The 27,683-nt window shown below is 33.7% G+C and overlaps 2 protein-coding genes, 1 long non-coding RNA gene and 2 pseudogenes across 3 annotated transcripts; 1 reads left to right on the forward strand and 4 right to left on the reverse strand.

The window, feature by feature from the left end:
- Positions 1 to 2,005: 2,005 nt before the first annotated feature.
- On the reverse strand, positions 2,006 to 3,544 carry LOC105961184 (uncharacterized). Its single transcript, XR_016034957.1, has 2 exons — positions 3,361 to 3,544; positions 2,006 to 2,772 (listed from the first exon to the last, which is right to left on the reverse strand). It is a non-coding gene; the product is annotated as an uncharacterized LOC105961184 (long non-coding RNA).
- Positions 3,545 to 5,175: 1,631 nt separating this feature from the next.
- On the forward strand, positions 5,176 to 6,699 carry LOC105962847 (uncharacterized; annotated as a pseudogene).
- Positions 6,700 to 7,595: 896 nt separating this feature from the next.
- On the reverse strand, positions 7,596 to 8,536 carry LOC148766504 (uncharacterized). Its single transcript, XM_088827322.1, has 2 exons — positions 8,459 to 8,536; positions 7,596 to 8,294 (listed from the first exon to the last, which is right to left on the reverse strand). The coding sequence occupies exons 1-2, from the start codon at positions 8,534 to 8,536 to the stop codon at positions 7,596 to 7,598; spliced, it is 777 nt and encodes a 258-aa protein (XP_088683448.1).
- Positions 8,537 to 12,286: 3,750 nt separating this feature from the next.
- Positions 12,287 to 13,938, reverse strand: LOC105967749 (11S globulin seed storage protein Ana o 2.0101). Its single transcript, XM_012992364.2, has 3 exons — positions 13,668 to 13,938; positions 12,750 to 13,470; positions 12,287 to 12,623 (listed from the first exon to the last, which is right to left on the reverse strand). Exons 1-3 carry the CDS (start codon positions 13,861 to 13,863, stop codon positions 12,470 to 12,472), a joined length of 1,071 nt encoding a protein of 356 aa, XP_012847818.1. The 5' UTR covers positions 13,864 to 13,938; the 3' UTR covers positions 12,287 to 12,469.
- Positions 13,939 to 25,570: 11,632 nt separating this feature from the next.
- On the reverse strand, positions 25,571 to 26,092 carry LOC148766505 (secreted RxLR effector protein 161 pseudogene; annotated as a pseudogene).
- Positions 26,093 to 27,683: the final 1,591 nt, after the last annotated feature.

Here is a 27,683-nt window from a genome sequence, read left to right on the forward strand (position 1 = left end):
TCCATTTTTAGTAAAAAAATGTCTGCAACAGTCGCATTCGTATCCCAACTTTAGGGATCTTGGATTGGCTGAATATATTGCATGGGGTATGGGCCACACCTTACGTTCCATAATCCTAGTAAATGATAGTAGATTGCAAAATCTAATCATTAATAAAAAAAAAAAATATTTATATATAATATATAAATAAATTGGACAAGTAGTCTGTATTCATGAGTTCTTGTTTAATGAGCATCCATATTGTACTGATCTTTTTATGTGTTTGTCTTAAATGAGGATCCTTTTCTTCTTATTTTCTTCGACCTTGAACCGCCCTAGAGACATGGTGGGCAGTAGTACTTTTTGCTGAATTTCAATGTAAGTTACGGTACGGTATGGTACGGATAATGTAAGAGATCCATTGTATATATGCTTTATTTAGTTTGTTTAATTAAAACCATACTAATTACTTCATTTGTTTTAAAATAAGTGTCGTTTAAGGTTAGTGTACACCAATTAAGAAAGTTAATAAAATACTCTTGATTTTAGGGAAAATAATTCATATTTGACAAAATTAACCCTTTTGTGGCTTTAAATCTCTCTTTATTAGTTCATTAATCTCTCATTAAGTGTAGAGTGAAATTGAACAAAAAAATATTGTCATATCTGAAAATTCTGAAGTGACATAAATAAACTAGAGGGAGTATTTCATGCACCCGTCTTAATTTAAATGATGTTTTGGGTTGTTGCGCGCATATTAAGAAATTAATACACGTGCATAGATTATACTCTCTTTTTTCCCATAATATATGTCATTTTGAATGGTTTTTTTTTTTGTCTCAAATTATTTGTCACTTTATATTTCCAATGAAGCATTAATTGCATTTTTTTTTTCAATTTTGCCCTTTTATCACTCTTGTTTAGTTAGTTGATAAATAATTAATAACAAAGGTAAATTAGTGATTTTCTATGTTTTTTTTGCTATAATCTATGCACATTTATTGATTTTCTTAATATGCACGGAACTACAAAAGACGCCATATAATATAAGACGGAGGGAGTAGTAAAAAGAACATAAAAATCACTAAAATATCCTTGACATTAGTTATTTTACAACTAATTAATTAGGAGTGATAAAGTAAAATTAAAAATAATGCAATTAATATTTCATTAAAAATCTTAAACTTTATTTTGCAATAACCTCAACTTATACACTTGCGGCTTAAAATTGACTATTCAGGATATTTGCAAGAACCCGATGATTAAGTTATTCCCAATTGATAAACGCACAAGTTGTAAGGTTGTACGAGTAATTGCCCGGCTAATGGTTTTACTAATGTTGATATGATCTCACTTCATTATGGGTAACTTGATGAAGTGCGCCGAGCCGTGACTACGATAGGTTCAATGCGCACAAAGTGAAGATCGATGCTCAAGTCAGAAATCGTAGACACAAAATTAATTCAAAAGTTAAGGAGTGCTTAGAGAAAAATAAACTATGTAATTTACACTAATGAATTTAGAGGTAAATATAAAATATAGAGATGAATTAGAGAGATTATAATATATAAATAAATGTATTTCTTTAGTTGGAGTCTTTAATGGGCTCGTGCCCCAATTAATTTGTAGCATTAATTCCTTGGGCTTTTGAATACATTGATATTAACTAATTACATGGGCTTGGCCTAATTGTGGCCCATTATAGATAATTAATTGTGCTTGCTTCTTTTTTATTATTTTTTTTCTTGGTAATAAGGACCCGCAACCAACTATATAGGTGCACTGGATAAACCTAAACCTATATTAAAATTGCATACACGGTAAATTGAAAAACCGAAAAAATAGGTTTGTGTATGAAGAATAATAAAATTACCGAACCGATTTATGAATATGTCGTTTGAATATAATATAAATACTTACCGTGTATTTGTTCTATGACAATAAATTTGTTTTTGTTTTTCTGGTTGTGACATGTTTTTTATTAGTTAATTTTTTGTTGTTATTTGTAAATTTTTTCAAACAAATGTGAAGAAAGCCAAATTCACTGATAATCAAATATCGGTTTTATGCATAGACAAAATCTAAACTGAAAATAAACCGAATTGATACCGAAACCAATAACCAAAAACCGAAAACCAAAAAATCGATTAGCACCGAATCGAGAAAAAACCCGACATGTTCGGTGTTTAAAATATGAAAAAACCGATACTATCTGTACGTGCTTGTGTTTATTGCAAAAACCGAGCCGTACGACCCTTGCACACCCCTAGAAACTACGACAACTCTAGTTAGAAACACTTCGGGCAGAGTTTACACTACATAATCAACGAGGTAGAGGAGACTCCAAAACAAAAATAAACATTGACTACCGAATCATCAAAAGAAGCATTGGCTAGCAAATCACGAAAAGGGTCATCATCGACAAAGCCATCATCGAAATCAACGACAGAGATTTCATCTTGAGGAGGCATTTCATCGAGCACCTTAGGTTCGGCATCAGCAATGGAAAGAGCATCAAAATCCTCGACAATGTTTTGGGTCAAGAGCAAATCATGGTACACACCGAGATCATGAGCCTTACAGATAAGCTCGAAAAAGAGTCGATGGTTTTCGTAAGCTTCCGACGCCTCCTCTGCGTTATTGAAAGTACCAATACACACCTTATCTTTATAAATCGGGTGCCATATATCTACAGCCCATGCGCCCGAGTCGCACAGTCTTACACCTCTGTATTTTCTCTCTCTACGTGCAACGGTCTCCGATTCTGGGGCGGCTCTTGACATGTTTTCTTGCCTGCAACAACAAACGCCCCCCGATATTGTATTAACGAAAACAACTAAAGCCACATCAAACGACTTCTAAACCGAGTTGTTACATCAAAAAAAACATACGATTTTGCGTAATTGCTGCTTCTTTTGGTGAACTCCGAAATAATAAATAATTAATATCAAACAAAGATCAGAGGCCAAGGAAACCACCAACAAACCCAGATCAACCTACTAGTTGTTAAATACAGAAGAACCTCCATAAATTAATACTTGATAAATTAATAACCTTTGAATAATACTTTCTTCCGGTCCCAACTCGATAAAAACATATTAAATTATTAGTTCGATAATTTAATATTTCACTAAATTAATAATTTTGTTAGTGCTGTCTGTATTAATTTAAAGAGGTTTAACCGATTTATGTGATAACCCCCAAATCATAAAAATCATAAAACCTAGAAAATTAAAAACAATCGAAAAACAGCCACAAAATAATAGAACCACCATCAATTGACTGCAAATAGAGAGATTATGGAGCATCGTAGGTGATTATCATATTTTATATCGAAACTCAGAAACAAATTAAATAAGAAAATTAATTAGCTTTTCGTACCTGCTTCTTCTTTAGTTCTGCCTGCTAAGAATTGTTTTTCTACGTTCGATTTTAGGGTTTATATATTACTCGGTACCTTCCTGTGGGCCGGGCCGCGGGTTCAGGCCCGATCATAGTTCAAAATTTCAAATTATGTACCAAGGGCTATCTGCAATTTAGCTGAAAGGTTGGGAGAAAATTGGATGGACTGGATTGTGTGATAAGCACTTTCATTAATAGTCCGATTTTTTTCCGAATTGAAAAGCCAATTTTGATTATGTTCCAAAAAGAAATAAAAAAAAAGAAAAAATGGAAATTAGAATTTTGGAAATTGAAAAGAACAAGTTCTTTGCAAAATCGGAAATTATTAAATCGGAATCCGTGGAATTTGAAAAAATTCCATTTTTCGAGTTACCTAAAATTTAAAATGTATAATATATATTATTGATCTTGTAAGTGTAATTTTTGTTACGGTGGGGGTGGAGGGGGAATCAAAAATTTTTAAAATTAAAATCAGATTGAAAATCCAAGTCTCATGTATATTCCAATTCCGATTGAAAATAATTCAGAAAAAGAAAAATTGGAACTCGGAATGAAGAACGTTATTCCAATATCAAAAAACTTTGGATCGAAATCGGGAATTCCATCCCAATTTCCACCACTACTCTAAAGGTTAAATTTAATTTTAGATAACATATAGTTTTTAGCTAGCCACCACTGATCACTTGGCTATTTTACTATTTTATGAATAATTAGTTAGAAAAATATTGTCTATATTAGCCATGTTAAGTTATTAAATAATAAACTATTATTTATTTATTTGTTACAAAATATGTGACACTCATTTATTAATATTTAAATTTTATCAAATAATAATTACAACATAACGTTTGAAAATATCTTACTACGAGTAGTAGCCATAAATAATTATTTAAATAAGAAAACGTAATCGTATGATTTTTTTCCTTTTTATAATGAAAAGGAAATGTCACGCCTTCAAAGAACAAGACATCCACAAGCTACGCCTAAATAAGTATTTGGCTAAATTTATAAGATGTTAACAAATTTATAAGTTCTTCCATAATATTTGGTAAAAAAGAATTATCTTAAAGAATAAGTTAACTGAAAGTTAACTTATTAATCGTATTAAAAGTTCACAATTCTTTTGAACAGAAAGTTCTACTTTCGTAGTTAATCGTATTGAAACACTTGAGCATAAGATGGATAATGTGGTTCAGAAGTTAACTGAGTTGATTGAGATGGAAAAAATGAAATCGACCGAAGATACATATATTGGAAACTCGGCGACACATGACCATCAATCTGCTCATAGCTCACGTTGAGATAGTCTTTTGGATTTGATATTTCGTTTTTATCTAGTTCTTGTTTTGAATATCTACTTCAAACTAGTGCATCTTTTATTTTAAAAATATATATATTGCTCACTTGGATGCTTGAGAATTTTGGAATATTTTTTTGATTTTTGCTAGTTTTACATTATGAGAGTCATGGATTATTGATATATTTTGTGATATTGCCTCTTATTTAAGGTATAAATATGATCCAGGTTCTCCTAATGTATATTAAATATAAAAAGAAATGAATTGGTGGCGGCGGCCACCAATTCAAAAGGAATGGTGAAATGGTGAAACTTTTGGCAAGTTATAATCAAAAAGTGTCTGAAACAGTTTTGGAAAAAGCTCCTCATAATGAAATACACGTCTGGAATGATTCAAAAGGAGATATTGCATATTATTGCTACAAAAGTGCGAACCAAAATTCGTGAAGATATTGGTAATTCAAAATTTTGCATTCTAGTTGACAAAGCACGGGATGAATCAAAGAAAGAGCAAATGGCTCTTGTTTTGAGGTTTGTCGACAAAGGTGGTGTTCTTCAAGAACATTTTTTTGATATTGTAAGTGTGAAAGACACTGCTGCATTGACTCTTAAGTGTGAGTTATCCACTATTCTTTCTCATCATGCACTTAGTGTTGACAATCTGCGAGGCCAAGGTTATGATGGGGCAAGCAACATGCGTGGTAAATGGAATGGATTGCAAGCATTATTTTTGAAGGATTGTCCATATGCATATTATGTGCATTGTTTCGCTCATCGACTTCAATTGGCTCTAGTTACAGCATCTAGGGAAGTGATTCTTGTGCATCAATTTGTCACGAAGTTGAATTCTATTGTCAATATTGTCGGTGCTTCTACTAAGCGAAATGGTGAGTTAATTAATGCACAACAGGCTGAAATTTCTTGTTTGATATCGACTAGTGAGCTTGAGACAGGTAAGGGAGCTAACCAGATTAGTACTTTACAACGGGCAGGTAATACTCGATGGGGTTCTCATTTTTCTTCAATATGTAGCTTAATAAAAATGTTTAATGCTACTGGTATTGTGCTTCAAACTATTATAGTTGATGGCGCCAATTTTTCTCAACGTGGTGATGCCGATTCTGCTTATACTACCATGACATCTTTTCAGTTTGTCTTTATTCTTAGTTTGATGAAAGAAGTGATGGGAATTACTGATGTTCTTTGCCAAGCTTTGCAGCAAAAGTCTCAAGATATATTAAATGCTATGAATCTAGTCTCAACGACAAAGCAACTCCTTCAAAAATTGAGAGATAATGGATGGGATGCTTTTCTAAGTGATGTTATATCATTTTGTGAAAGCAAGAATATTGAGATGCCTAATATGAATGGTGCTTATAAAGTAGGCCGAGGAAAGTCGATTCATCAACCTCGAGATATTAATATTACTATTGAGCATTATTTTCATTTTGATATTTTCAATACCACAATAGACACTCAATTGAAAAAATTGTAACAGCAGATTTTGTGATCAAACAGTGGAACTCTTGACTCTTAGTCTCGCTTTAGATCCTAGTAATTCATATAAGTCGTTTAATGAAGATGATATTTGCACTCTCGTTGAAAAATACTATCCTCAGGATTTCACTGAACGAGAAAGACTCCTTTTGAAGTTTCAGTTGCAGCATTATTATCTAGACGTGATCAAGCATCCAAATTTATGTCAGATATCAACTTTAGCAACATTGTGTGAAGGGTTAGCGGAGACGAAAAAGTTAGAAATATATTACTTGGTTGACAGATTAGTTCGGCTCATCTTACTTCTTCATGTTTCTACCGCTACTACAGAGCGAGCATTTTCTGTTATGAAACTTACTAAAACTAAACTTCGAAACAAAATGGAAGATGAGTTTCTTGGAGATTGCATAGTCCCACATATAGAGAGGGATATTGCTGATACTTTTAGCACAGATTCGATCATAGAAAATTTATATACAATGAAAGATCGTCGAGTTCATTTTAATTATTTTTTTTTTGTGTAAAATAATTTTATTATTATTGCATACAGTTTAAATATTATTTTATTTTATTTTCTCGTATTATTAAATCTTTATTATCCCCCCCCCCCCCCCCCCCCCCCCCCCCAACTATAATTTCCTGACTCCGCCTCTACTTGCCTTCATAGTTGATGCTCTTCCAATTGAGCTCATATGTCCCCTTATCCGGGTATTTAATCCACGTTGGATGCCCATCACATAACACTTCACCAATTTGATCTTTGGTGACTTCATCTCGCATCGCTCTCCACTGGGCTTCACCGATAGAAATCTACGTCTCCAAATCAATAAAATTGGTCGCTAAATTACTATACCGATGGATTCACCGACGGAACGAATCGGTCGGCATAAACCCCCTCGCTAAATGCTATCAACCAAAATTTGTAACCGTCGGTAAATTAGCGATGAAAATGGGGTCGATGATCAAATAATATTCCGCCGAACAAATAATCTTCAAATTGATGATTTTTCGTCGGTAAGATTCAACTCAACGACGTACATTTCTGTCGGTGATTCGTTGGAAACATGTTACCGACTAATTGTTTTCAGTCAGTAAAACACCACCTTTTTTCGTCTGAAAGATTCAAGTTAGCGGCATAATATTCTATCGGTGAAACGGTTGGTAAATGTTAGTGACTAGTTGTTTTCAGTCAGTAAATACTAACTAATTGGTTGTCAGTAACTTCTGTCAGTATATACCAACTATTACTTCCAACGATAATTTTTTCGACGAGTAACTTTGCGTCATTAATCGGTCAGTAATTACAATTCTGATCATTAATAACTACCGACTACTTCACCGTCGGTATACTAAAAAAAATATTAATTCATTTCTTTTTATATTTTTTTTTTTTTTTGAAGAAGAAGAAAGGGCAATTTTATTAGGTATACGGTGCCAAACTTGAAGGAAGGATAAACCCTTCGGTACAAGAAAAGTCATGTGATTTAGCAATAGCATTAGCTAGCTTGTTTCCTGTCCGTTTAACAAAAACAAATGAAACAAAATCTAAATTACGAGCGAGAGTTAAACACCCCTCAATGATAGCGCCAAATGGGGCCGATGAAGTGTCACCTCCTTGTAGAGCTTCGATAATTTGTAAGCAGTCACCTTCCACTATAACCGATCGCCAGCCCGATTCTGTAGCTTTCCTCAGAGCTTGTAGGGCAGCCCTAGCTTCTCCGAATATCGGTTTAGGCCGACCCGGAAATTTCTCCACACACCACCAAATACAATTTCCCATCCAATCCCGAGCAACCATGGAAGTGGTATAGAAATCTCTGCCCACCGGAAACGACGCGTCTATGTTAATCTTAAAAGTACCTTGGCCAGGTGGTAACCAACTTGCTGGATGGCTCGAACGTTGGTTTGCTCGCTGTTTCGTGTTTGCTTCATGGTAAAGTGTCAAGTGCATTGTGCTCCAGGTAAGGATATCACCCGTCGCTCCATTATTTTCTCCGTGCATGTCGCGGTTCCGTGTATCCCAAGCTTTCCACATGACCGCCGCCGCTAGCCAAAGTTGTTCCTTCTGGAGCTTTAGATTGAGATCTTCAAACCAAGCCACAAAGTTGAAGAACACCACCTTTGTCGACAAACCTCAAAACAAGAGCCATTTGCTCTTTCTTTGATTCATCCCGTGCTTTGTCAACTAGAATGCAAAATTTTGAATTACCAATATCTTCACGAATTTTGGTTCGCACTTTTGTAGCAATAATATGCAATATCTCCTTTTGAATCATTCCAGACGTGTATTTCATTATGAGGAGCTTTTTCCAAAACTGTTTCAGACACTTTTTGATTATAACTTGCCAAAAGTTTCACCATTTCTATAAAATTGCCCGGATTGGTTGATTTTGGGCCTTCATCATGTCCCCGGAAAGGGCATGATTGATATGCAAGCCACCGGACACAATCAATCGATGTCTTCACCCTCAAGCGATTTTTAAGTATTTGTTCATCACTTTGGTTCATCATAACATTGTCAATATGTCGAGATTGAGTCATTAAATCCTCACATGATTTTACAGCAACAGATGGTGGGGACCAATGATTTCCCACGTGAGTTAGAAAAGCACACGTCGTGTCGTTAACCTTTTTTCAATTGCGAAATCCTACTACAGTATATGCATTTGCCCCAAGACGTCCATTTGGTTTGCTTGCAAAAAGATAACAAGATAAACAATATGCAGCATCTGTAGTAGGTGAGTACTCTAACCATGTTGGAAATTGGGCAAACCAAGAATACTGAAATCTCCTTCGATATTTTTTATTTTTTGAATAGGGATAATTTGATAAATAAAATTGATATGGCCCCATTTTGATATAAGAACGTCGAATTTCATCTTGTTGGTTAACTCGATATTGCCAAATTTGGAGATGTTTTTCCGGATCACGTTCCAAAATTAATTCCTGGTTAGAATCAACTGCGGCAGTTTGTTCAAGTTTATAACCAAGAAGTTCATCGTTATGAGCAGAAGGTTCGACTATTTCTTGGTCATCAACATTGGAACTATCAACATCAGCTGTTTTTGGCACTTCACGGCCACTCTTAAAAAATGTTCCAATTGTTGTATTTTTTAATCGCTTAGATTGATGTGTAGACATCGTAATAACAAACCTATAATTACAATAAAAAAATGAATCTTTGAATTATTAAGCAGGAGGTAAAAAAACACGGTGAAAAAAACTCAATACACCCCAAATCAATGAATACGATTATGAAAACGATATCCAATAAAAATTTAAACTAGTTGTAAATAACAATTTATGATTGAGTCAACACCAAAAATTCTAGATATTCAAACAAACATAGAAAAAGAAAATCAAATATAACAATATTATACGCAAATTAAGAAACAATAACCATTAGAAAATCTCATAAATACAAAGCAAATAAACAATAAGAGATGAGATTAAAAATTGTACCTGCAAGTTTTGGACCAAAAGAAAAAGTTACGAATCCCCTCTTTTTATAGGTTGTGTTGTTTTGTCTTTTAGTTTGATGTGGATAGGACTTAGGAGTTATTATTTTGTGAAGAGTTAGTGGGGGACCACAATTAATTGTACTAGGGTAGATAAAAGAGACGGATGCTTTTTCAACTTTATTAGATTAGGTTTTTTTTTTTTTTTTAAAGCCCAATAAATATAAAACTAATTTTAAAAATAATAGTACTAAATTTTTTTTTTTTTCTGGGGGGTCAACCGTCCCCCCGCCTTAACTATGTTCCGCCAGTGAAGGCAAGGCATGGTTCAAGTTCATTTGCGCCAACGTGATCCCGACTACCTCTTTTAGTCGAATCAACCACGAACGGTGTGCTATTGCATATTACAGTATTACGGGGAAGCCGATCGATGTCAGGTCCATTATGTACGATCAACTATGGCTCACAAAACTCAAAGGGAACTTCTTCCCTAGCTTCATCACGGGGTTGTGTAAAAGAAAGAAAGTCCCCAAACAACCGAACGACATCGAGCTCAACATCCGGAATCCAATTGCCGATTTTGCGGCCTCGCAATTCAAGGAAGCAATCTATAACGAGCCACAAGCCGTGGCCAAAATTGAAACCGCTCCTCAACCGCAAGCTAGAAACGACCCCGAAGCCTCAAGCTCACGTGCCGATCGATGATTCCCAAAAGATGATGGAGCCAGAGATGATACTTACGAGGAACCGGTTGCCTACCGTCGAGCATAAATTCAATATGGTGGAGGCACTTCAAAGATGGTCGGGCAAGATGCTACAAGCCATCGTACAACACTTGGGATGTGGGACACCCAATTGTATCGAGCCAGGACCTTTACCGGCATCGATTCTTGAGCCCGTACCCGAGCTTTTCGATGATGAGGAGCGTGAGAGAGCTAGGGAGGAGCACCCTGATAACATCGACTCCGACTAGTCAGGTGTTTTCTATCCTTCAACTTTGTGCTAATTTCGTTGAGGGCAAGGAAAATTTTAAGTTTGGGGGTGGGAAAAATTGTATTTGTGGTTATTTGCTTTAGTTACATGCCTTAGGTTTTTATTTTAGATTTTTATTTTAGATTTTTATTTTAGATTCTTATTATCTTAGTTTTTTTACTTTAGATTTTATTTTAGTTTATTGCTTTTACCGTTAAAAAAACAAAACAAAAAAAGATTTCTTTTTTTTGCTTGAGTCGAATGCATCGATGAGTTATGATGATGAGAGATGATCAATGTTTGATGATGAGATTGCTTGTTTTGTATGTTAAGGATTAGATGTTTGTTTATCTTTCGATTCAACGGAACATAGAAACAAATCATTGCTAGGAATCACACTTTGTGCATTGCTTTGGTTGAATGTGTTGTATTTTAAATTTAGAATTAATTTGTGTTAAATCATTCTATGTTCGGTTTTAACTCACCTGAGGAAACTTATGATACGAAGTATTGAGTAGTGAGTGATTTGGGATATGATTTGGGCCTTCTTTGAACCGTTTGAGCCTTTCAAGCCGGCCTTTTTATCGAAATTATCCTTAGAACCTTGATTTGAGCCTCGGAAAAAAAATGTTCTTTCTTTTAGCCAATGCATGAACGGTAGAATAGACGGAAATTCTTGAAAAATTACCCCTTGGAGTTTGGTTGGAAAATTTTATAAGGTCCTTCTTCTTCTTCTTCTTCTTCTTCGGAAAAAAAAGGAGAAGAAGAAGACGAAGAGACTTGAAGGGAGAAGTAAGGACTAGTTGTTGAATTGTTTCTGAAAGCTCGATCCACTGCCTCAAGAGCAAAAGTGGAGACTTTCGAACTTTTGAGAATCGAGTTTATTAAAGTCCTTAGAGGTGAATTCATTGTTTCAAACGCCTATCTATCAAATTTTGGCGTAATCACCTCAATTGAAGAAGAATAGCCACTATACCCATATTTCTTACCTCGAACCAAAGAGCCTAACAATTGAAAGCGAAAAAGGCCCAATGATCCCAATAGCTTAATATTTCATATTAGTAGAGTAGAAGAACTTGGTGAGTATTTGGAGTCAAATATATGTACGTAAGCATAATATTTTTCTATGTTTAATTTACGAATATTGGATGCTTGAAGCAATTGCATGATTTGTGGTTTTTGGCAATGGTATGTGACTAAGTGCTCTTGACTTTGAGCTTGCGAATGCCTAAGAATTTTCATTAAAATTACTAGTTCTGAAAACGTGAAGTTGATCATTATTAATCTATGTAATGAGATGTAGTAGTTGAGTTATTTGCTTATGAGTAGATTTTGCTTGAAGACAAGCAAAAGTTCAAGTTTGGGGGTGTGTTATTTTTTGCCCAAAAATATTTAATGGAATAAAAATATTTTGGCCCAAAAAGAAAAAAAAAATGTATTTTTTTACACTTAAGCAAATCTTTTTATTGGAGATTTTGGTGTACTTTATTGATAATTGGTGCTTAAAATGTTGATTTATTATATTTTCAGTACAAATTGAAGAATTGGATAAATAGAAGGTCAAAACTACAATTTTGAAGAAAATATGGTAAAAAAAGTGAAGAAGTCAAAAATTTGAAGATTGAGATCCCAGAGGGCCGTCCGTCGAAAAGTGATGGGCATTTTTGCCATTCAGCCAAAATTATAAACTATGTACTATTCCATATAAAAGTTATTGCATAACTGAGTAGCAAGTGAAAAGAAATTAACCTAAAATAAAGCCAAAGTAAACTCTAAAAATCAACTGAAAAGAATCTAACCTAATGGTACTTCTAACTATTTGTCCTGTAACTAAAATCAAAAATAAATTCAAAATAAAGCTAGATTAATTTGGTGGTGGAAAGAAGATCTCCTCAGCCTTCCTCTTTGAGGTGAATTTCTCCTCGACATCTGCCGGAACATTAAAAGCCGCCTGTAGAACTTCGGGCGAAAGCGCCTTCCAAACTGAAGTCCGTCCAGCCAAATGAGTGAAAATAGGACTGCAAATATCACAACAAAACACACATTTAAGAAGTTAGCAAAAAGAAAAAAGAAAAAAAAAAAAAGGAACTCCTTGTATAAATTAAATAAGGATAGAGAATCAAAAATATTTGAATAGAACTTACTTTGGAGTAGTGATGATGGAGAACCAGTCCATACCCTCGGGATCAGCAATCTTGGAGACAACAAAGAACCTAGGCACAATGAATAGATCACCAGCCTTAAGCCTCGTCTCGAGCACACGTTTCCCATCGACACCGACAACTTGGACACGGCCACTTCCCCTTACAATGTAAGTAACCTGCAAAGCAGAGTCACAAGAGAAACCTGGAGAGCACATTGCACTACCGTCTAACCTAACAAGATCTGCACCGAGCCCAACTTCACCGACCAACGGTAGATTCTTAGTGTTGAGAACCACAACTTTGCCACCATTCTTGATGTCCACATCCAACGGAGCTTCCTCGCAGTTCAACGCCATTCCATTGTAGTGCTCGATTTTGGGCTCGGGCATCTTGAAGGTGGAATCGAGCTTGACAATCCCGTTTCCTGATTGGCTGCCGACGAGTGTCTTGACGGTGCTCTCTTCCAAGTCCCATGCTCTGCCAACAAACTCCGTTGAGAATCCGGTGAAGATTCCGTTGGGACCGGTTAAGAAGAAGTCGGTGAAGGAGCCGGATTTGTGGGCCTTTGAGGTGTCGCCGAGGAAGAGAATGACTAGCTCCGTGTCTTGTTTGTTGTACCACCAGGTGACTACTCCGAAGGGGAGGGCTATGGCGTCTCCCTTCTTTATTGGGATCACCTTTTCTTCTTTTTCCGGGAGGACTATACCGGCTACTCCACTACCTATATCAATTTCATAAGTTCAATTCGTCAAACAACTTATTCAAACAGAAAATAACGCGGGAATACACAAACTGAAAAAAAAAAATTAAAAAAAATACAGAGTGATCAAAGCAGAAATCAACACCAGAAAGATGAAACTCGTTCTGAAAAAGTACATAATCGAAAAAACAGGCAATCTGAATTGTGAATATATATACCTTGAAGCACGTAAGCAACCTTGGCAGAATCGGAGTATCGAGGCAGAGCAAAGCCGTTCTTCTCAAGGGCGAGCTTTCCGGCGCCGATGTTGCCTTCGCGGAGCATCGGCAACTCGTTAGGGCACCACGCATAGTACGCGCCACCATCTCCGCCGTACAGCTTCTTCGCCAACTGTGGTGTCAAATCAAGCTCCATCTCCCTCTCTGTTTTTCTCTCTTTAAACAAAACACGACGAATAATGGATTAATGCAAATAAATAAAAAGCTTATGTGAAAAGAGAAGCATATCGCTGGTATTTATAAAGGAGAGAAATCATATAGCAGATAGTATTTGCAGTGGATTATAATTCTATTGAGACACGATTGTTTTGCAACTCTAGGATATATTTTGTACTACTTGTTTTATACGACATGTCTAAATTCTATAAGATAAGAGATATTGAAATAAATATCTTTTATAAGATAAGAGATATAGAGTTATTTAATAATCTAATTATTAAGGATAAAAGGATGTATGAGTTGGATAGTACGAGAACTCGTGAGTCCTGATCCCAGTAAGATTACAATGATTTTATCTTGTGTAATCTCATTATCTAAATCAAGCCAAACTAGATATACTTATACGCATCAACCCTCATTAGGAGAGTTGGTACCTAGCCTTACCAATAGGGTAAAAGGTCTAGGGTTCGAGTCCCCCTCCCCTATTTCCCCTTGTAATGATTTGAATTACTCAAAAAAAAAAAGATATACTTATACGCATCCAATAACTGGATTATGTAATGCGTTACGTAATACATACACGGGTAATTGGATTAAATTAAAATCAATTTCATCCCTGAAACTTTAACTTAATAATATTACAAATTGACCCTGATAATACATCATTAACTCCCATTTACACATTATTGATTTCTGGAACTTTTTTGTTCGTCTGTTGACTGTTGTTTTAATTTTTTTTAATAATTTTTTAATATATTTTGGTTTAATTTTAATAACCAAAATGTTTTAACATCGTCTCACCTAAGCTCTGAAATTACAAAAACGCCACTCCTCACAGTTTAAATAATTATTAAAAAAAACCAAAAAAAAATATAAAAAATCAAGATAACAAGAAAACATAGTCCATCTCGACAGTCACAATTGTTTTTTTTTTTTTTTTTTATATATAATTATTTAACGGTGTTAAGGTCAAAGGTCTGAAAACTAACATCGATGACCACATTGAGACAATTTCTCAACTACACAGGGCAAATCGATACAATCGGGGTAGAAGTGAATAAATTGATATCGAGCCAAAGCCAAGGGGGGAAAGTGGAATTTACCCTTAATATTAATCAATGTTCTAAAAATGGGCCGAGGCAGCCGATTAATCGGTCTCCGAGGCGGAGGCGGTCCCAATCCTTTACGATTTTAGTGTAAAGGTTTGAAAAATCAGTTTTTTGCCTATGAGGCGGTTTTAGGCAGTTTGAGGCGGTCAAACCTTTAAAGTGGGTCAAACTCGGTGGCAAAATCGGCCAAAAACCCGCTCCCACTTGGGATGTGGGACGCCCGATTGTGTCGAGCCGAGACCTTTACCGGCGCCGGTTCTTGAGCCTGTACCCGAGCTGTCGATGATGAGGAGCGTGAGAGAGCTAGGGAGGAGCACCCCGATCGCATCGACTCCGACTATTGAGGTGTTTTCTATCCTTAAATTTTGTGCTAATTTCGTTGAGGGCAACGGAAATTTTAAGTTTAGGGTGGAAAAACTGTTTTTGTGCTTATTTGCTCTAGTTGCATGCCTTGGGTTTTTATTTTAGATGTTTTATTTTTTTTGTTTTATTGCTTTTATTGTTTCAAAAAAATAAAAAATTTGCTTGAGTCGAATGCATCGATGAGTTAGAGTAAATTGCATTGACTACCCCTGTGAAAGTCGCAACTGCGCGATTCCCCCCTGTCATAAAATAATTAGCAAATACCTCCCTATGAATTTTAGTCAAAGGCGTATTCGCCCCTGGCGCACCTTCGTGTTGGTCACTCGCTGTGCTTGCGACTGGTAAGGGATTTTTGACATGAAATGACGTAAATATCCTTATATTAAGTTGATTAATATACCCAATTGTAAATATTTTAAATTGAAGGACAAATTTGCAATAGTTAAAACATATATTCTAGCATTAAAAATCTTTATATATTTTCTTAAACAAAAAGTATTTTTTACATTTTATATTAAATAAGGATAATAATAAAAAAATAAAATAAAAGTCTTCTTCTTCCCCGCTCCAACTCACCACACCCACAAATCACCACCGCCGATCCCCACCACCTGTTAATTCAAATATTAATTGCAACATTTATTATTATTTAATTATATTAAATAAATTATTAACAAATTTAATAAAATATAGTTTGAAAAATATAAAGAATTGCAGTTCAATACGCCAAACATTTGTCATTAATTATATAATATTAGAAGTATTAATAAACTCCACCATTTAAAAATGTAAAGAATGCTCAATTAAATATAAACAAATGCATAACTTAATTCAAACTCACTTATGTTATTTAATCGATAGTGTGACAAATCCAAATAAAAAATAAAATAATATGTTTATTTAGAAGAAGAAAAAATTAAAACTGATTCCAATTAGTAGTTTTCTTACTTTAAAATAAAATTATATACTACAAATACTATATTGTGAATTTTATTTTAATATTTAATTTAATCAACTAATAAGATTTGAATCGATGAAGTATAAATCCTTTCAATTAGTAAACATTATTCAAATATTTTAATCGGTTGCTTAACTATTGACATAACATGTTACATAATTGATTTAACTATTTATAAGTAATGTCTAATATCTTTTTAATTCAATTTTGTCATAAAAAATTGTAAATTTAATTCCTAACACATGTAAGAAACTAATCGTAAATCATAATATTTTATCAAAGCGTAATATTTGAACCAACTAAGCTCAAGTCCTTTCAATTCGTAAAAATTATTCAAATATTTGAATCGATTCATTAGCGCGCTCAACTATTGACAAGAACGTCTTAATCAAATTAACTATTATTAATTAAAGTGTAATACATTTTTAATTCAATTTTATCATAAAAAAATAATTCCTAAATTACGCAAGAATCAAATTATAAGATTAATTAAAGCGTATGATTTGAATCAATTAAGCGCAAATCCTTTTAATTTGTAAATATTATTCAAAAATTTGAATCGATTAAGTTCAACCACTGACAAGAACGTATTAATCGAGTTAACTATTTATAATTAAAGTCTACTATCCTTTTAATTCAATTTTAACAACAAAATAATAATTTAATTCGTAAAATCGTAAGAATCAGATCGTAAATCGTAAGATTTAATCTAACCATGAACCGATTAAATCTTACGATTTTTACGAATTAAATTTTATTATTTTTTATGATAAAATTCAATAAAAAAAGGTTACTAAACTTTAACTATACACAGATTGATTAATACGCTATTGTAAATTATTGAGTTTAACCGATTCAAATATTTGAATATTGTCTACGAATTGAAATGAGTTGAGCTTAATCGATCAAATCTTTGAATATTGTTTTTGAATTGAAAACACATGAGTTTAATTGATTCAAATACTACGATTTAATTAAATCTTCCAATTTACGATTCAATTCAAACTTCAAATTCTTTCGAAACTCATTTTTAAATTACACGAGTTGAACAACATTTCCTTAGATTTTTAAATTATATTATATAAAGATTTGTTAGTATGGGATATTTTTAATATATAATAATAATAATTATATGAGAATTAATAATTTATTTAACATTATTTATATAAGTTTTATAACCATTATAAATTGTAGCTTTGTGATATATATCCGTATTGTTAGTTTATTGTCAATTATGTGTTGTGTCTTAATGGTAAGTATTCTTGTGTGTTTCTGATGGTCACGAGTTCGAATTCAGGTTGATGCAATTTTGGATGGGTTGTTTAATGATTTTTACGAATAATGATATAATTGACGTTATAAATTTTAATTCAGCAATAAATATATATTTAAAATTGCATTAAAATAGAGAGGGTAAAATTGACATTTCATTAATAATTTATAATTGCTGATTTTTTTAAAATAATAATTGTAAAAAGGGTATTTGCGACAATACATAAATGGAGAAAAAATAGGTTTTTTCGCTGGGACACGTGTCGCAATTTGAAGGGGATATCTCATAAAAGTTTAGAACACAGGATCTCATGGTAGAAACACCCTATTTAATAATCTAATTAAGGATAAAAGGATCTATGAGTTGGATAGTACGAGAACTCGTGAGTCCTGATCCCAGTAAGATTACAATGATTTTATCTTGTGTAATCTCATTATCTAAATCAAGCCAAACTATATATACTTATTTAAATTTGGAATTAATTCGTGTTAGATCATGCTATGTTCGGTTTTAGAGCTCATCTTAGGAAATTTATGATACGAAATATAGGATAGTGAGTGATTTGGGATATGATTTGGGCATTCTTTGAACCGTTTGAGCCTTTCAAGCCGACTTTTTTTATCAAAATTATCCTTAAAACCTTGATTTGAGCGTTGGAGAAACGGTGCTCTTTCTTTTAGCCAATGTGTGTAAGGTCGAATACATGGAGATTATTGAAAAATTACCCATTGGAGTTTGGCTGGAAATTTTATAAAAGTCCTTCTTCTTCCTCTTTGAAAAAAAATAAAAAAATTAATATATATATATATATATATATATATATATATATATATATATATATATATATATATATATATATATATATATATATATATATATATATATATACACACATAAAGGAGAGAAAAATAAAAAGAAAAAAAAGAAGAAGAAGAGACTAGAAGGGAGAAGGAAGGACTAGTTGTTGAATTATTTTTGAAAGCTTGATCCACTGCTTCAAGAGAAAAAGTGGATAGTTTTGAACTTGTGAGAATCGAGTTTATTAAAGTCCTTAGAGGTGAATTCATTGTTTCAAACACTATTTTTCAAAATTTGGTGTAATCACCTCAATTCAAGAAGCCACATATACTCATATTTCCTACCTCGAACCAAACAGCCTAACAATTGTAAGCCAAAAAGCCCCAATGATTCCAATAGCTTAATATTCGGTATTAGTAGGGTAGAAGAATTTGGTGCGTATATGGAGTAAAACATATGTATGTAAGCATAAATTTTTTTCTATGTTTAATTTATAAATATTGGATGCTTGAAGCAATTGCATGATTTGTGGTTTTTGACAATGAAAAGTGACAAGTGCTTTTGAATTTTGAGCTTGAAAATGCCTAAGAATTTTCATTATACTTACAAGTTCTGAAAACGTGAAGTCGATCATTAATATGTGTAATGAGATGTAGTAGTTGAGTTATTTGCTTATGAGTAGATTTTGCTTGAGAACAAACAAAAGTTCAAGTTTGGGGGTGTGTTAAGTGTATATTTTTACACTTAATCATATCTTTTAATTGGAGCTTTTAGTGTATTTTATTGATCATTGGTGCTTAAAGTGTTGATTTATTGTGTTTTAGGTACAAATTGAAGACTTGGATAAATAGAGGCTCCAAACTGCATTTTTGGAGAAAATATGGGCGAAAAGTGAAGAAGTAAAAAATCTGAAGAATTAGAGCCCAGACGGCCGTCCGAGAAATACACTAGGAATTCGGACGCCCGTCCGAATATTTTCATGGGAGAACAGTCTCTGAATTGAGACGACCGTCTGGAAATTGAACTGCAAATCCAGATGGCCGTCCGAGAAGACGTAGAGGCGCAGTAAATGAACTCTAATTGCACAAGGAAACTACATTCCCCTCCATGTTTTCCACCCTATATAAGACTAATTCAAGCACGCAATTGAAGAATCTTTTTACGCAATTTCAAGAGCAAAGAAGCAATAACGAAGACGAAGAATTCGAAGACTCCAAGCATAGATTTATCGTCTATGATTTATTTTACTTGCGTTTTTACTTTAATCATGAGTAGCTAATTTGTTTATTTCTAGGATTTTATTTTGAACCCTATGTGGGATTTATGAACTCAATTCTATGATTTTATGCAAGTTTTAATTCCGAATTATTTCTTCTACTTGTTTTATTAAGTTCATGAAACTGGCCACTTTATGTGCTTTTTATGTTATTGTTAATCGCATGAATCGGAAGGTCGGGTTAATAATTAGAACTGTGATAGAAGAGCCTCTGTGGTATTGACATAGGAATATAGTTAATCACTTAGGTAGCCATTATTGATATTTATGCTTAATGTTGTGTTCTATAATTAATTGCATAGGAATATAGTAATTGAATCTAGAGTATTAGAATCGTAATACACGCGGAGGCGGGTTATGATTAATTTAGCATCTCATATTAATAATCCGAGTTAATTACTTGCATAATTGAACGAATTGGGTGATTCATAATCACATAGAGGGGAGAATAAAATCCTAGGCTTGCTTTATCTGATTAAATCTTCATTTTAAATTGCTTTCGTGCTCTTGTCTTTTTAATTTGCTTTAATTTAGTTTAGTTAATTTAGTATAATTGTTTATCTTTCGACTGTGTAGGGTGGGTTTGATATCAATTGATAGAATTTAGCGTCTAGGAATAGATAATTAAATATTCTCCGTGGGATCGATATCCAGACTTAATTGTCCACTATATTACTTGTACGATACGTGCACTTGCATTTGGTATTTCAACCAACAAGTTTTTGGCGCCGTTGCAGGGGAATGTTTTAATTATTTATTGTATTTTAGCTCTAGATTTGAACAATTTTCACGCTTCACCCAATTTTAATTTTAATTTTATTTTTATTTTTGTTTTAGGTACTGTTTTATGCGCATGAGACTCGATCTTGCTAATGAACCGTTTGATCCCGAAATCGAACGTACTTTCCGAGCCGCTAGGAGACTTCAACGCGCAAATAATATAATGGAAGACGAAGAACGCAGAGACGTAGAGGGCTATTTACTTGATGCCAACGGAAACCAAATCCAAGACCAACACCCACGGCTTCCACTACAGCCAGCAGTTAGGCACGGGCACTTCAAGACTACATAATACCGACTCTTGACGGATTCCGCCCGAGCATCCAATATCCACCCATTGAGGCGCATAATTTTGAGATCAAACAAGGCCTCTTGACGATGCTCCAAAATAACGGGTTATTTCAACCAACAAGCTTTCCGGCGCCGATGTTGCCTTCGCGGAGCATCGGCAACTCGTTAGGGCACCACGCATAGTACGCGCCACCATCTCCGCCGTACAGCTTCTTCGCCAACTGTGGTGTCAAATCAAGCTCCATCTCTCTCTCTGTTTTTCTCTCTCTAAATATATAATAATGGATTAATGCAAATAAAAAGCTTATGTGAAAAGAGAAGCATATCGCTGGTATTTATAAAGGAGAGAAATCATATAGCAGATAGTATTTGCAGTGGATTATAATTCTATTGAGACACGATTGTTTTGCAACTCTAGGATATATTTTGTACTACTTGTTTTATACGACATGTCTAAATTCTATAAGATAAGAGATATTGAAATAAATATCTTTTATAAGATAAGAGATATAGAGTTATTTAATAATCTAATTATTAAGGATAAAAGGATGTATGAGTTGGATAGTACGAGAACTCGTGAGTCCTGATCCCAGTAAGATTACAATGATTTTATCTTGTGTAATCTCATTATCTAAATCAAGCCAAACTAGATGTACTTATATGCATCCAATAATTGTAATACATACATGGGCAATTGGATTTAACTCCAATGAGAAAGACTTACATACACATATATCTAGACCAAAAATAATTTCGTATTAAGCTCATCCTTGCGGATATAATTTAAATCAATTTCATCTCTGATACTTTAACTTAGTAATATTACAAATTGACCCCGATTTTAATACATATATAATATTAACTCCCATTTTCACAATATTGATTTCTGGAACTTTTTTGTTCGTATGTTGACTTTTTTTATTATTATTATTATTATTATTATTATTATTATTATTATTATTATTATTATTATTATTATTATTATTATTATTATTATTATTATTATTATTATTATTATTATTATTATTATTATTATTATATTATTATTATTATTATTATTATACTGATTTCTACGTTAATCGAATAGTGGTTTTCGATGAATTTATAGTGGTTTTCAATGAGTATGTAGTGGATTTCAATCCATATATTACGATTAATTTTTTAGTGGATTACTTTAACCTATAAAGTGGATTTTGATAGCTTTGTAGTGGATTTTGATAATGTTGTAATGGATTACGTTAATTCGTAGTGGATTATGTAAATTTTTATTTGATTTCGATACGTACGTTTGTTGTGCTTATATTGATATTAAAGTTGATTACGATAATTTCATACTGATTTCTAGGTTAATCGAATAGTGATTTTCGATGAATTTATAGTGGTTTTCAATGAGTATGTAGTGGATTTCAATTTTTTGTTAAACTTGAGGTAAAAAAACCAATTAAAAAAATGAAAATTGGAAAAAAATAAATATATTTTTTAAATCGAAATTACAAAAAGATTGTAAAAGATGAATTTATAGTGGTTTTCAAAGAGTATGTAGTGGATTTTAATTTTTGTTAAACTTGCGGTAAAAAAACCAATTAAAAAAATGAAAATTGAAAAAAAATTACATTTTTTAAATCGAAATCAGAAAAAGATTGTAAAAAGAATCAAAAGAAAAACTAAATGCGTGATTTGCATTCATAGAGAGATCTGGGGGAGTTGGTGAGAGATTTAAGGAGAGTTATTTTAGGGGAGTTACTTTAGGCTAGCAATAATAATTTAATTATATTTTTATGAATATAATAAGGATAAATGAGATATTAACCTTAATGAGGGATTATCCCTAATAGTAAATAAAAATATGGATTTATACCTCTAAGAAATTTATAACCCCTTTATTTATTTACACACAAATAAAATTTGTAAATCCAAATCCTATAACTTTGACAAATATAAACAAATAAAATTTTCAACATAATTTAAAAGATTTAACAAAAATTTCAAAAGGAAAAAAAAAAGAAACAAATTAAATTCCACAAAAGGGGGAAAGTGGAATTTACCCTTAATATTAATCAGTATTCTAAAAATCGGCAGAGGCAGCCGATTAATCGGTCTCCGAGGCGGAGGCGGTCCCAAACCTTTACGATTTTAGTTTAAAGGTTTGAAAAATCGGTTTTTTGCATGTGAGGTGGTTTTAGGCGGTCAAACCTTTAAGGCAGGTCTAACCCGGTGGCAAAAATCGGCCGAACATCATTTTTTTTTTCTTTTTTTTATAATTCAAAATAAGAGTTCGGATTTTAATAGAGCAATATGAGTTTATACCTTATTTTGTTTATGTTAATTGTTATTGTTAAAAAACTAATGATGTATGCCAGGAATGTTCAAGGATAAATGTAACTTCAAAAAAATTGCCTTTTTATTTATATTTTATAAAAATATTTATGTATTATGATCTTATTATTATTAATCTTTTATTATGTTATTAGGATATATACATGATGGAGATATAACTATGTTTAAATATCTTTTTATATATGTTTTGAGTATTTATAAATAATATCTAGAAGAATATAATATTAAATTAAAAACCGAGTTATTTCCGATTTATCACCGATTAATCACCGCCGCACCAATTAATCGTGAGTCGGTGCCTGACCGACTCCGACCCGATTACCGCTTTTTACAACCTTGATATTAATATAGTAATATTACTCTCTGAGACAGTACTATTACAGGACAAAAATATAATATTAATATTAACACAATAATGTATTATATTCAAAGTAATATTTAATACTCTTGTACTTTTTTAAACATATATTGTAATTTCAGAAATATTGTGGTATTCTTATTTGTTATATGTTGCAAATATTTTCATTAATGTTTAATAAAATTTTCATTCTATATGAATGAAAAGAAAACAGAAATATACATTAAATATTAATAATAATATATATATAAAGAAAAAAAAATGAAAAAAAAAGGAAATGAAAGAGTAAGTGTATTCTACTTCCCCGCACATCCCCTCTTCCCCCAACCTAAGAGCATTCACTGTCACTTTTTAGACTAACTCTAGCTGCATAACCCTAGTTAGATAAACTCTAACTGAATATGGTTAGACAACTTGTTGAGTTGAAATTGGTTCAACTTAAGAAGAGAGAACAAGATAGAAAGAAGATCACATGCACATGGAAAGAGATGTTGAGGCTATGAAGAGTTTGTTGCCATACAAACTCCTTTGTCGGTTAGGAAGTAGCTGTCTTTGGAGGTCAAGTTATTAACTAGGAATGTTCCTTGTATACGTTACTTGGTCCACAAGAGTAACACATATATGAAGAGTTGTGATTCAGTCGAAATAGAATGAGATAATAGAACGTGTAAACAGAGAAAATTCCTTGGAGATAATATCAGGGGTTTTCTGCAGAAGTTTATTGTGTGTTCTAGTTGTGAGTGCGACCCAGTTTACGTTTCACGAAAAAAATGGGTGTGTATTCCAATCTGATTGTATGTAATTCATAAATGAAGTTGTTTACGCTCTACATTTGTGCGATTAATTCATTTTCTCTTACTGAATCAATGTTTTAGATAATTATCAATTTAATAATCGTAAAAATTGAGTACACCTAGGTTTCGTGACCAGGTACTATTTGGGCGCGCGTATGAACTGCGACGCATATTTTGATTACGTTTGTTCCAGTGATTCGTTTTATTTTATGAATTGAATTGATGTTTTAGACACTAATCAATTTAATAATCACTGCGAATGGGTAGAATTAAAATTCACAACTAAAATACTATTTGGCGCGTGCATTTGAATTGCGATGTGCATAATTTTTTTGGAACAGCATATTCTTCAGTATTTGTTAAGAAATTCTTATTTCTTTTTCAAAAAATTATATATTTTGAAAAAGCATTAAAAAAAATGAAGGAATAATCAAATATGTCTCTTAAAATATTGTGGAAATTAGTTTATAAAGTGGTGAGAGTAGAAGATTGCTTGAATTAACTACAGTAGTTAGGCTGTGTTATTTAATACTTGAATGTCCAACCCCTATTTATAAAACTACACATCCTTAGTAAACGGTGTTGGTCATCTTTATTTAATGGCTAGGATATGTTCTTTAGAACACTCCAAAGATATCCTACTATAAATATACAAAGGAGGATTCTATAAGATGTTCTGGAATCTTCTATGATCTACAAATCTACACTTGGGACTATAAGGCCACGGCTATTTGCAATACTAATTTCAATAAGTTTAAGACAAAATTAAATTTTTTAATGTATAAATACTATAATACCCTTACATGTTAAAATAAATAGAAAAATCAAAATAATGCAATACTAAAACTCAAAAACCACAAAACATCCATCACAAAACCACAACACCAAACTATCATCTTCTCCATATTCCAAAAACCACCAAAATCTTGCTCATTCCTCCTCCATAAACCCACAAAACCTAAACACTCAAAACCCTCAAAACTCAAAAAACCGTACAAAGATGGCATATATGGAGTTAGAAGACATCAAAATGGAAGATTCTACGGTGAAAGAACCCAATAATGTATGCATTTATGTATTGTTTTTAGCTAGGATATCGTTTTCGGAAAAAAAACCACCCTAGCAGCGCAGTCGACATGTACATGTCGAATTTTATAGGTAAAAATCGAAATTACAATGTCGAATTTGTACCAAAAAATTCAACATATCATTGATGTCGATTTCTAGTCTTTTTCTCGACGCTTAAGATATCGATTCGAAGTGTAGTTTTTCGACATCTTGGTGTCTATTTTAATTAGTTTCAAATTTAATTTTTTTCCTATTTTTTTTTTTGATGTGGTACTTGCGCTAAATGTGCTTTCCTTTCTTGTGAGCTCTAGGTTCCTTCGAATTGGCATCTACCCCGCTGTTATCGCATTCCAGTCTCATAGCCGATCGAGCAGCTGTAACCACTCCCAAGTCCATGAGAAAATTCCTAAGCCATACTGCCTCATTTGCTGCTTCTGAAGTTGTAACGTACTCGACTTCCATAGCTGAATCAGCAAAACAAGATTGCTCGATACTTCTCCAACTAATGGCTCCTCCCAAGGTAAACACATAGCCCGATCTTGATTTCCTAGAATCTCTATCGGCTTGGAAATCCGAGTCGGTGTATCCTATCGGCATTATGTTCGCACCTTGGTAAACTAGCATATAATCTCCAGTCCTCTGAAGATACTTGAGAATATGCTTTACCACGGTCCAATGCTCTTCTCCCGGATTAGATTGATATCGGCTCACTATGCCCACGGCATAGCAAATATCTGGTCTAGTGCATAGCATGGCGTACACGAGACTTCCCACTGCCGAAGAGTAAGGAATCGTCTCCATTCTTTCTATCCCATCGGATGTCTTAGGACACTGATCATTAGATAGTGAGAGTCCATGTCTGAAAGGCACTGAACCTTTCTTTTATTCTTGCATGTTAAATCGGGCAAGGACTGTGTTGATAAAACTTTCCTGTGAAAGCCCTAGCATCTTATTCTTTCGATCTCGCAATAGCTTGATCCCAAGAATATATGCAGCCTCACCCAAGTCTTTCGTATCAAATTGACTCGATAGCCAAACCCTAACTGATGATAGTACTCCCTCATCATTTCCTATGAGAAGTATGTCATCTACGTACAATACTAAAAACACCACTATGTTTTCGTTGCACCTCTTGTACACGCATGGTTCATCCGAAGATTCATAAAACCAAAAGATTTGATTGCTTGATCAAAACGGATGTTCAATGATCTCGATGATTGGTTAGGTCCATAGATGGACTTCTTGAGCTTGTATACCATGTGTTCTTGGCCTTTGGCCACGAAACCATCGGGTTGCATCATATAGATACGCTCTTCAAGACTTCCATTTAGGAAAGCTGTCTTGACGTCCATCTGCCATATTTCCTAATCGTAATAGGCGGCGATTGAAAGTAGAATACGTATAGACTTAAGCATGGCTACTGGCGGAAAAGTCTCTTCATAATCGATCCATTCTTTGTGAGTAAACCCCTTCGCAACTAGTCTTGCTTTAAAGGTTTCCACCTTTCCGTTTGCGCCTCTTTTTCTCTTGTAGATCAGCTTGCATCCTATTGGACGAATCCCATCTGCTATTTCTATGAGTTCCCATACATGGTTCGTGTACGTGGAATCCATTTCGCGGCTAGAGCCAGTGACTATAATCTAAGTGACTACAATCTAAGTCACTTAGCGCTTCATCATAGTTTCTCTGTTCATGATGGGTTTTGTTTGGCCACCATAGAAACGTGTTGCGTGTATTGTGTGTGTTTGTGGAGAGAGGCATCTTTGAGAGTGTGTTTTTCTTCTGTCCGTTTTTCTTCCAGGGAGAGAGAAGAATCCAAGAGAGAGATATATCCCCTTCCTATAATGGTACTATGGGCCTATGGGCTTGGCAGGTTTTATGGGCCTTTGGGAGTTGGGGTTTGGTGGGTCTAGGCCCATTTGTTGTACGATTTGGGCCCCGGGAAAATTAGCCCAGATGAGTTCGGGTTCCTATTTTTCTGGGATCTTGTCGTGAGACTCTCCTAAAAACATATATATTTCGGGTCTAATTGGAACCTTCCCATATGATGAGGCACTAGTGCTTCGGATTGATTCTCGGTTTCCCTCCCACTCAAATCGGGTTCTTGGTGGTCAATCGTTTCCTGCGTTTGAACTTGGTTCTCAACAACCCCTTCGTTTTCAACGTGATCCGGATTGTCAATTGTTTCATTCGCATTCGTTCAATTCTTGACAACTCTTCTATTTGTGATGGGCAATGGATCTCAAACCGAGATGACGTGGAAACCCTAGGTAGATTTAGATGGGGGAAAAATGTCACGGGCCGCATATTATGGACCAACACTTTGCATTCCATGGGTCCAGCAGGCTTAATATAACCCAACAAGCAAGTCCAAAGAAGATAGCCCAATTAG

The sequence above is a fragment of the Erythranthe guttata genome, chromosome 12, assembly GCF_056151865.1.
Source record: "Erythranthe guttata isolate IM_541 chromosome 12, IM_541, whole genome shotgun sequence".
NCBI classification, from domain to species: Eukaryota; Viridiplantae; Streptophyta; class Magnoliopsida; order Lamiales; family Phrymaceae; genus Erythranthe; species Erythranthe guttata.